The 11,702-nt window shown below is 39.7% G+C and overlaps 1 protein-coding gene across 1 annotated transcript in view; it reads left to right on the plus strand.

Moving 5' to 3' along the window:
- Positions 1-11,702, plus strand: part of Ddx21 (DEAD (Asp-Glu-Ala-Asp) box helicase 21) — a 26,417-nt gene that overhangs the window by 6,049 nt on the left and 8,666 nt on the right. Inside the window, exons 3-11 of the mRNA XM_013017058.1 lie at positions 444-519; positions 1,241-1,419; positions 3,205-3,322; positions 5,094-5,279; positions 7,129-7,274; positions 8,012-8,161; positions 8,747-8,908; positions 9,954-10,073; positions 11,330-11,403. Of these exons, the coding sequence (XP_012872512.1) occupies positions 444-519; positions 1,241-1,419; positions 3,205-3,322; positions 5,094-5,279; positions 7,129-7,274; positions 8,012-8,161; positions 8,747-8,908; positions 9,954-10,073; positions 11,330-11,403 (1,211 nt within the window). The remainder of the gene's footprint in view (positions 1-443; positions 520-1,240; positions 1,420-3,204; positions 3,323-5,093; positions 5,280-7,128; positions 7,275-8,011; positions 8,162-8,746; positions 8,909-9,953; positions 10,074-11,329; positions 11,404-11,702) is intronic.

The following is an 11,702-nucleotide window of genomic DNA, read 5'->3' on the forward strand; positions in this document are numbered from 1 at the left end:
ATTTCAGTATGTAGGATAGTGATACTTGGTTAAAGTTACATAAATGGTTACATAAATTTCAGTATGTAGGATAGTGATACTTGGTTAAAGTTACAAACACATTTTAGCCTTCACAAAGCAAATTGTCATTATCTTGGTCTATAAAGTTTGTGAATTCTACAAGCTTTGACAGTACAACTATTTCTTCTGGGTTGGGTGATAACATAAATTTCTTTCGTTTTGCTTAGTGTTAGCTGTTGCCTCTTTCCCTCCTCTTCTCTCCCTCCCATCGCTGCCCTTGAGTTGCTTAGTTCGTTTTCATCAATGTTCAGTGCAGCTGATGTGCCGCTCTGTTATATTTTTTCCCCTTTTAAGCTAGTGTTTAAAGAAGAGTTGCTTTACATTAGATTTTCACTGTTGTTTTAACTTGTCTTTATTGATTTCCTTCTGTGGTTCTTTGTTAGGAAATACCCGTGGAACAAAAAGAAGGAGCTTTCTCTAATTTTCCCATATCTGAAGAGACTATCAAGCATCTCAAAGGTAATATTCTTGGAGCTATCATCTCTGATGTTAGAAAATATTTGGAAGCATCCTGGCATGTTTATAGAGGTGAACCAAAACACACTTATTGAAGACACAACCATATAGTTAAGTGGATGTGTATATTGAGACTTAACTGTTTTAAATGAGTATTAAAATTAATACGACATTTAGAAATGTAACATACTGGCAAGATGAAATAATTACTTGATGCCAAGTTAGTGTTTTCTTTTTTAATCTCATTTCATATTAGCAACTTGTCTATTAACTAGTTAGGTGGTCCTAGATACTCCACTAGTAGTTTTTTTAGGTGCAACAGTCTGGATTACAAATTTTCTAGCTCAAATTGGCCTGTTGATAAGATTTGACGACAACTAACTTACTGTCATTATTAAAATAATATGTAGTTACTATACATGATGCTTTAAAGTTTGCTGCTATTTTCACTGAGCTAGATTTTTCATTATTTCATATATTTGAAACTGACTTTGTAGATGTAATCAGAAGGAGGGATTCTTTAATTGCACAGGACCAGAAGCATGAGTATGCTTCTGACTGTGGCTGGTGGTGGTGGTGTTTTAAACAATTACAGTGTTGGCGCTGAGGTATATAGCTTAGTGGCCAATTATGTGTTTAAGTATACACAAGGTCTTGGGTTTGATTCCCAAGACCACACAAAAAGAAGCTGTGATGTTAAATAACATGGTTGATTTATTCACAGCCCGTGGGGTGACCTTCCTGTTTCCTATACAAGCAAAGACATTTCACCATGTCTATAGTGGAAAAGACTTAATTGCACAGGCACGGACAGGAACTGGGAAGACATTCTCCTTTGCCATCCCTTTGATTGAGAAACTACAGGGTGGTCTGCAAGACAGGAAGAGAGGCCGAGCGCCTCAGGTAACTAAAACACACACTTCAGGCTTCATTTGACATATCCTACCAGTTTACTGGGTTCCCCATGAGTCCTCCATTGTGTTTATTGTGGATTTTTTGAGGGGGGATTTGGGGAGTGCCAGTCCTGGGATTTGAACATGGGTCCCTAAGCTGCTTTTGCTCAATGCTAGTGCTCTACCACTGGAGCCACAGATCCACTTCTGGCTTTTTTGGTTACTAATTGGAGAGTCTCATGGACTTGGGCTGGGAAGGTGGCTCAGTGGTAGAGCGCTTGCCTTGCATGTCCAAGGCCCTGGGTTCGATTGCTCAGCACCACATAAGCAAAAAGAAAAAAGCCAAAAGTGGCGCTGTGGCTCAAGTGGTAGAATGCTAGCCTTGAGCTTAAGAGCTGAGGGACAGCACCCAGGCCCAGAGTTCAGGCCCCACAACTGGATGCCAAAAAAAAAAAAAGAGTCTCATGGACTTTCCTGCCTGTGCCGACTTTAAACTAATACTCAGATCAGGAGTGAGCCAGCTACACCCACTTTTATTGTACATATATTCATCTGAGGGCAAACCAGGATAGTTCTTTTATGAAGCTGTCTGCCATAAACTGTGTGGTTTACATATTGCTATCTGTCCCATGGTGGTGATAACTTGTATTATTATTAATCATAGCTCCTTCAAAATACTGGATATAGTTAGAGCTCACAGGTTTGAACAAACATCTGACTTGTCTGCCTATATGGCAAAAGTATTTTTATATTTAGTAGTACTTTTCTATATATTTTGGAATCTGACTATCTGGTCAGATTAAATCCATGTAGTAAATCTCTACTACAGGTAGTCTTTTGTTTTTAGTTATTTTTATACTTTTTTTGCCAATCCTCACGCTTGAACTCAGGGCCTGAGCACTGTCCCTGGGCTTCATTTGCTCAAGGGTTGAGCCAGTTGAGCCCTAGTGCCATGTCCAGCCTTTTCTGTTTATGTGGTACTGAGGAAAGGAACCTAGGGTTTCATGTATGCACTAGAGCTTCAAGTACTCTACTACTAAGCCCCATTCCCAGCCCTAATTTTTTTAATTGAAATTTTTTTTTGTTGTGTTTTTTGGCTTTATTCAAGTTATTTCCCCTCTATATTTACTTCTAAGATGGTCTTGAGAATTGAATCAGAATAATACCTATTAAGTACTTAGTAGAGTCTAGGGCAGAGTAGAAGCAAAAATATTAGCTAACATCATGAATGTAGTTTCTTGCTCACATTTTCTTTCTTTTTCTTTTCTTTTTTTTTTGGTTGGTGGTGGGGCTTGAACTCTGGGCTTAGGCTCTGTCCCTGTGTTCTTCAGCTTCAAGCACTGTACTGCTTGAGCCACAGCGCCACTTCCGGTTTTCTAGTGGTTTATTGGAGATAAAAGCTTCATGGACTTTCCTGCCCCAGCTGGCTTTGAACCATGATCCTCAGTTCTCAGTCTCCTGAGTAGCTAGGATTACGGGAGTGAGCCACCAGCTCCTGGCTATCTTGCTCACATTTTCAAGGAATGCTCTTCTCGAAAAGCCTGCACAGGACCTATAGACTTATGTTTCATGTAACCTTTCTGGAATACCGTGGTTTGGATGCTTACTTCTTGTTGTGATGATGAGCTGAGTGTATTTGTCAGAAGCTGTATTACATTCATGATCCTTTGAAGCACATTACACAGCATTTAATGGATGTTTGGAAAACATCTCAACTTTCTGGTGTATTCCAGACTGATCAAGTGTAACATACTACGTAGTATTTCGATTTCAGTGGTTCATTTTTCTCTTCCAGGTACTTGTTCTTGCACCTACAAGAGAACTGGCAAGTCAAGTCAGCAGAGACTTCAGTGACATCACAAAAAAGCTATCTGTGGCTTGCTTTTATGGTGGAACTCCCTATGGAGGTCAAAGTAAGTAGATTCAAAAGCAGGAGGTAAAATGCTGTGATTGGATTTCTTCTGAACTTGACTTTTTTTTAACCTCTTCTAGTTGTTTTTGCTTACAGTTTTTTGTTTGTTTTGGGTTTTTTTGTGGCTCTTATTTAAAGATATGGTTAGGATCATGGTCTTGAGTGAGACTGTGTACATTCTTGGGAGTTCTTGGGGGTTCTTGGGAGTTTTCTGTTACCTGTCAGTATTTTACTTAAAGACTACAGAGGTAATATTTTGTACCTAAATTGACAGAATGCAGTTTGTCAGTCTCTTCAGTCTTTTGCCAGTTGTTTCTTGATGTGATGTAAGCAGGCTTTTGGTGGCCGTTTCTTTTTTCTTGGTAATGCAGAATGGATATAAAAAGATTTAAGGCATTAAAAAAGTCTACACTGGCACACAAAGCTTGTGATTATTACTTTCCAGCTTTGACTCTAACTTAGACTTTCACATCAGAAAAGCCTGGCTTTGAATCTAGACTGATCACATAGTAGAAAGTAGTTAGGTGACTATGCCCAAGTTTAACTTTGACTTTCTCATCTATTATAACGAGAATTACTAAACCCACCCTGTAGGAATCTTAGGAAGATTGAATTAAACAATGTATGCAAAGTGCCTGGTAAAAATCTCTAGATTACAATAGCTGCTCGACTTAAAAAAAAACTCTATTACTACTATCTCATCCATTTATATTGAATACCTCTTTTTTCCTGAGCATTTCCATATCTTATTAGAATTATTTGTTCATCTATCTTGTCTCTTCTGCCCCATATAGTTGCTGTTATTATATAGAAAATTGTTATTCCAAGCCAAGTATGGTAGTACATCGCTTATAATCCTAGCACTCATGACAGAAAGATCAAAAGTTTGAGGCCAGCTTGATAACATGGAAAGATCCTGCCTCAGGAAAACAAAAACAAAAGGTCCTAGTTCTTTGAGGTTCTTACTAGTACTAAGTCTGAAAACTCAAAGTTTCAGGTTTTTTTGTTGTTGTTGGTCCTGGGGCTTAAACTCTGGGCTTGGGCACTATCCCTGCGTTCTTTAACTCAAGGCGAGCGCTCTACCGCTTGAGCCACAGCGCCACTTCCAGTTTTCTGGTGGTTAATTGGAGATAAGAGTCTTATAGACTTTTTTGTCTGGGCTGGCTTTGAACCGCAATCCTCAGATCTCAGCCTCCAGAGTAGGTAGGATTACAGGCGAGAGCCACGGCGCCCAGCTAGTTTTCACTTTTTGAGGGAGTCAGTCTTCCTTAATGCTATCATGCTCCAATCGAACATTTCCCGTTAAGTCACTCAGTACACTCACTGTCAATTCTTTCTTATAATTTTTCCCCACTGCATCAGGAGCACCTTGAGTGGCGCTACCCTCATTGGCTACCGTATTGCTTAGTAGCTATCTAATAAATATTTTAGAGTGAAAGTACATTGAGATGGTGCCCCAAACTGATGAGCATGCTATTAATTAATTACTTTTTTGTTGGTTGTGGGGCTTGAACTCTGAGCCTGGGCACTGTCCCTAAGTCTCTGTGTGCTCAAGGCTAGCACTGTTACCACTTGAGCCACAGAGCCACTTCTAGGTTTTGAGTGGTTGAGGTAAGAGTTTCACAGAGACTTTTCTGCCTGGGCTGACTTCGAATTGTGATCCTTAGATCTCAGCCTCCTGAGTAGCTAGGATTACAGGCATGAGCCACCAGCACCCAATGTGAAGTGTGCTATTTTAAAACAACAAAACTTTTTATTGGTGTTCCTTATAGTTGAGCGGATGCGGAATGGGATTGATATCCTCGTTGGGACCCCAGGTCGAATCAAAGACCACCTACAGAACGGCAAACTCGATCTCACCAAGCTTAAGCATGTTGTGCTGGATGAAGTTGACCAGATGTTGGATATGGGTTTTGCAGATCAAGTAGAAGAGATCTTATGTGTGGCCTACAAAAAAGGTAAGCCCCAAATTTTGAGCTAATGAAGGACCAGTGGAATGGTGGTCTTCTGAGAGATAAATGGATCATTAGGAAATTGGAAGGGTTTAGCTTATTCGGAAAAAAAATTGGGAGTTTTTGAAATGTCATGATTTGGCACATAACTACAATGAAAAAACTTTAAAAAGCAGTAGAGAAATGACCTGTCATCTTACCTCTTGGTGTACTTTTGATTTCTATGTTCTATGTGCTGTATGTGTGCTAATTATAATAAATTAACCATGTATTAAAGATTCAGCTTAATGCTACATGATTTCCAATACCCACCTATTTTCCTTATTCCATGTAAGTCTTATTTAGTCATGCAAGTAGGCCTCCTCACATAACAATAGATTGGTTCTTTAGGGCAGATTTCTAGAAGTAGAATTACTAGGTGAAGAGCTGTAAATTGCTGGGCGCCGGTGGCTCACGCCTGTAATCCTAGCTACTCAGGAAACTGAGATATGAGGATCTTGGTTCAAAGCCAGCCTGAGCAGGAAAGTCTGTGAGACTCTTATCTCCAATAAACCACTAGACATCCTGAAGTGGCGCTGTGGCTCAAGTGGTAGAGCGCTCCCCTTGAGCTGATGCAGGGACAGTGCCCAACCCAAGCCCAACTAAAAAAAAAAAAAGTTGTAAATAGTATTCCTTAATGTGCTTTGTCATATTGCTCTCTAACAAGTTCTACCAGTTTTCATTGCCATTTAAAATATATGAGAGGGCTGGGATGTAGCTCAGTGGCAAAGCGCTTGCCTAGCAAGTGCAATGTCCTGGGTTCGATCCCCAGTACCAAAAAAGAAAAGACAAAAAAAATACAGTTAAAAAAAAAATATGAGAATTGTAGCAATACCCTTTATATGAGAAAGTTAAACCTCTTAGGTATACAGACACACAAAAAAAATCATAATTGACCTCACAATTGGAATTCTTTTTACTTAAATTTTTAAATGCTGATATATAGGGTTTTGCACATGGAATGAATTGCACCTCTAGCCCAGGAATTTTCTTTTTCACTTGTACCAGGGTTTGAACCCTGGGCCTCATGGTTGCTTGCTTGGGTACTCACCCTCTGAGCTATGCCTCCAGCCCAACTTTTTCCTAGCTATTTTGGAGATATCTTGTAGACTTTTGCTTGGGCTTGTAGACTTTTGCTTGTGATACTTGAGATCTCAGTCTCTTAAGTAGTGAAGAAGTTTTTAGGCATGAACCATCTGTGACCGGCTAGCTATGGAATTTTAAATTCACACACACACAGTTTTTTTTTGTTTTTGTTTTTTGTCAGTCATGGACCTGAACTCTGGGCCTGGGCACTGTCCCTGAGCTCTTCAGCTCAAGTTTAGAGCTCTACCACTTGAGCCACAGTGCCACTTCTGTTTTTTTCTGCTTATATAGTGCTGAGGAATCGAACCCAGGGCCTCATACATGCAAGGCAAGCACTCTACCACTGAGCTACCTTCCCAGCCCCACACACACTGGTTTTTTTATTAGGTAATTTGTTTAGATATCTGTACTTGAGAGACTACTAGACTTGATGACTTGGTATTACACAATTGGTAGACCTTACACTATAGTGCATATATTTCTTTTGTGGAAGCCAATAATCAGGAAAGCAAAATTAAGTTTAGAATATGGTGGTTATTTGAAGACTCCTTTACATTGGTTATTTCAGTTGTTGGGAAGCTTTGATGTTAACATTTTTTGTGTCCTCAATGCCTGGCTAGCCTCAAGTGGTTGCTGGTGATTGCTGATGGACCCTCTAAAGACTAGGGTGAGGTAGAGTTCTCTGTAGGCTTATTTGAATTATTCATACTGACTTTTTTTCCCCCCAAAGATTCTGAAGACAATCCCCAAACATTGCTTTTTTCTGCAACTTGCCCTCATTGGGTATTTAATGTTGCTAAGAAATACATGAAATCTACATATGAACAGGTGGACCTGATTGGTAAAAAGACTCAGAAAACAGCAGTAACTGTGGAGGTAAATGATTTATTTAGTTGCCGGAATTAGTATTAAGTTATCTCATTGTTTCCTCTCTGATAGTATTAAGACTGGCAAATTCAAATCCTTTGTCCAAATATGTACTAAATTTTTATGTAGAGCAAACTAAAGATGAGTTTCTATTTGAGTTTTATATAGTATCTGTGTTTCAATATTTCATTATCTGGTAACCTAAATAAAAGAATCATTTGGAATCTAAATATGTCTGAATTATGTAGACAAAGAAATTAAACTTAGGATTTAGCCACTAGAGGGCAACAGCACATGCTTTATCTTGAAACTTTTCATCTTAGCTTCAATACCTAGATGAATTCATTTCACCGAAGGAACAGACCTATACAGTAACTGACAACAGATTGTTTTTTTTAAGTGATCAAAGGACAAGACCTAAAGAGACTTTTATTGCCATTTACTTAGTTTCTTTTAGGACTCTGGGAGTGGCCTTTCTTATATTTTGTGGTTAAGTGAGAAAGAAGCTAGATACTCTAGAGAAAGAGGAGAGGCAAGGTGCCAGACCACATCAGGTTACTCTTCACTTTGATGGTATATTTAGTTTTGTTGTATTCTCTATGCAAAAGTGACATCCTTCAGCTCTGTCAATCTTGAGTTGTTTATGATACCAAGACATTAATTAGCCAGAATTGAGAAGATAACTTCAGGGAGAAGATAACTTCAGTTTTCCACAAGTCTTTACTAAAATATTTTTTCTCTGAAAGCATTTAGCTATCAAGTGTCACTGGACTGAGAGGGCAGCAGTTATTGGGGATGTGATCCGAGTGTACAGTGGTCATCAGGGGCGCACGATCATCTTCTGTGAAACCAAGAAAGAAGCCCAAGAACTATCACAGAGTTCAGCGATGAAGCAGGTTGGTCTTTCATGACTGCAAAGCTGGTGCCATCAGTAAATTTTCATTTTGAATATATATGTTTTTACTCATCTCATAATTTCCAGCTTTTAGGTTTAGTCTCATCTCACAGATGGGAGAAAGGTGGGTGACTCAAACTTAAAGTTTCATGACAAAGTAGGATTTATCACTCTTGACTGAGTTTTCAGCCTTGATGGATATGTTTTTTGTTTTGTTTTGTTTTGTTTTTTGGGTCCGGTCGTGGGGCCTGAACTCTGGGCCTGGGCGCTGTCCCTCAGCTCTTCAGCTCAAGGCTAGCACTCTACCACTTGAGCCACTGCACCACTTCTGGCTTTTTTCCTTTTTTTGCTTATGTGGTGCTGAGGAATTGAACCCAGGGCCTCATGCTTGCAAGGCAAACATTCATCCACTGAGCCACCTTCCCAGCCCTTGATTAATATGTTTTATATAATTGATTTACTAATTGGGAGTTTTGAGGTAATTTGGAAGTTATAAAGACACATGTTTGCCTCCTATTGTTAGCAGAATCATCAAAAAAATATGTCTTTATAAGCCTTAATTGAGGATGTATTATTGGATTTGCAGGAAGCGCAGTCATTACATGGAGACATTCCACAGAAGCAAAGGGAAATCACCTTGAAAGGTTTTAGAAATGGTAATTTTGGAGTTTTGGTGGCAACCAATGTCGCTGCACGTGGTTTAGACATCCCTGAAGTTGATTTGGTTGTACAGAGTTCTCCACCAAAGGTTTGTGTTCTATACTTAGATTGTAAGATTGGATTTTGTTTCTTTGGGAGTCTAAAATAAGTTGTATAAAAGCTATCTCAACAGTATAATAGGGTATTAGAGGTGACTTTGCAAGTGAACCTCTTATGGTTCTTAGTTGCCTTGGTTTCAGAACTGACAGAGGAAGAACAATAGTAGCTAGAGTGGGAAAGATGCCTTTTGCTGCCAAGGTAGCCTGGAAGTCTTCATGGAGAGTAGGGTAGTATAATTCTGAGAGGACCTTGAAGTTGGGGAGAAGGACTTGAAGATGAAGTAGATGTAGGAATATGTAAATGTACAAGCTAGAAAAAGACAAAATGGAAAAGGGCTGTAGTCAATAACCTTGTGGTAAAGCTACTGAGGCTTGTGGATTATAGGACCTTTGAACTGAAGCAATTTTTTTATTTATTATGTATTCTGAATATTTAAAAGAAAATTTGTTTAATATAAGGATAAACCTATTTTATTTAAATATCATTAAATGGAACGACTTGGATGCAGAGAGTTAATTAAATAGGATACATTATAATTGTTATCTTTTGAATTTATATTATGGCTACTTGCAATTGGAAATACATGCTTTGTCAGACAGTGCCCTTTGCAAATTGGCTTAAGGAATAGGAAAGGACTGCTGTTGAAGATGTGTTCTACACCTTCCATGGCATTTGCTTTAAATTGAAGGGTTAGCTGGTTGCTGTTGCCTCACACATAGAATCTTAGCTTCTTAGGAGGCTGAGTTCTGGAGGTCACAGTTCAAAGTCAGCCCAAGCAAGAAAGTCTTGAGACTCTTACTAACCACCAAAAAGCTAGACGTGGAGCTGTGGCTCTCAAGTGATAAGAATGTTAGCCTTGAACAATAAAATTCAGGGATAATGCCCAAGCTCTGAGTTTAATATCTAGGACTGGCACACATATGCAAAAATATGAAGTGTTAAGGGACCTCCTCCCTATGCAGAGTGTTCACTGACCTCTGCATAGGTTGTTAGGTATGTGTCTCTGTTGTGTCACTCATATTTTTCTTCAATAGGATGTGGAATCCTACATTCATCGTTCTGGGCGCACAGGTCGAGCTGGAAGGACAGGGGTGTGCATCTGCTTCTATCAGCACAAGGAAGAATACCAGTTAGCACAAGTGGAACAAAAAGCGGTAAAATTACTTTCCTCTTTCGTAGTGCGTGGGTATTTTGTTTTGTTTTTGCTAGTCCTGGGGCTTGAACTCAGGGCCTGGGCGCTGTCCCTTAGTCTATTTGTACTCAAGGCTAGTGCTCTACCACTTGAGCCACAGTGCCACCTCTTGCTCTGTGAGTAAGAGTCTCACAGACTTTCCTGCCTGGGCTGGATTCAAACCACGATCTTCAGATCTCAGCCTCCAGAGTAGCTGGGATTCCTGGCGTGAGCCACCAACACCCAGCATTGTTACTCATTTTTATTAAATTTATTTGACTTGTTTCTAGCATGATGCCTATGATATAATGCCCCTTTTGAAACTGCATTTGTAAACAGTACTCTTCATGTGCTTAAAAGGCAGTTTTCAGGCAACAAATGAGCACACTAGAAATATTTGAGCAGATTAAGGGTCACAGAAATTCTCAGGAGAATGGGGGAGGGGAGTCAAAAAGAAAGGGGCTGTCAGGATATAGCCCAGTGGTACTGTGCTTGCCGAGCATGTGCAAAGCTTTGGGGTTCAGCCTCCATAAAAAAGAGGAAGAGAGGCAGGCGTACCTTACAGAATTTAACTTTGTAGATTCTTCTACCAGGAAGTAGAGCTTAATCTTGTCCCGCATAGACTATACTTTGTGGCTTATTTAAAGTGAACAGAACATAGTAGAGAGTGAGGACTTTACAGTGGAGAGTCCTGTAAACACTACTAAGACCAGGAAGTCATGGTTCACATTATCAGTTACCATGTGTCCCTGGTACGAGCTGAGATGCATTCACCCCTGGAAATCTTTGACCCTGGCCCTTTGACTTATCAAACTAAAATCATTAAGTTCATGGAAAACAAGGAAAAATGTGAACAAAGTCTTGAATTCTTGGTTCTGACAAATCTACCCTAGTAACATAAGATGCTAGCTATAGCAGACCTGTGTGATCTACAGAAACTCCTTACGTTATTCCTGCAACTTTTTCTACATAGGATGAAGCTTATTGAGGTTTATTTGTTCATTTATATTTTAGATGGGCGTGTATTAAGTTATACTCAGGCTTTGTAGCTTAACCTTTCCTCCATCCTCCTGGGTGTCGCACTCCCATGTCAGGCCCTGAAAACTTCTGTTAATGACTATTGCATTTTGGGGAGGGGGAGCTGTGTGCCTGTGTGTGTGAGAGAGAGAGAGAGAGAGAGAGAGAGAGATGTGATGGGGAATAATTGATAGTCATTTTTATGTTATGATTTTTGTACAGGGAATTAAATTTAAACGAATAGGTGTTCCTTCTGCAACAGAAATAATAAAAGCTTCCAGCAAAGATGCCATCAGGTATGTTCGTCTGTAATTGCCAAAGTGTGTTTTAGTGCTTGGTCTGTGTCTTTTGTGCAGTATCTTGATTGATTCCTTTTTTTTGGTCGGTTGTGGGGCCTGAACTCTGGGCCTGGGCACTGTCCCTCAGCTCAAGGCTAGCACTCTACCACTTGAGCCACAGTGCCACATCTGGCTTTTTCTGTTTATATGGTGCTGAGGAATCGAACTCAGGGCCGTATCCATGCTAGGCAAGCAAGCACTCTATCACTGGGCCACCTTTCCAGCCCGATTCCTTTTTATTTCTTTTTTTTTTGGGG

This window comes from Dipodomys ordii, unplaced genomic scaffold (genome assembly GCF_000151885.1).
Source record: "Dipodomys ordii isolate 6190 unplaced genomic scaffold, Dord_2.0 Scaffold34, whole genome shotgun sequence".
NCBI classification, from domain to species: Eukaryota; Metazoa; Chordata; class Mammalia; order Rodentia; family Heteromyidae; genus Dipodomys; species Dipodomys ordii.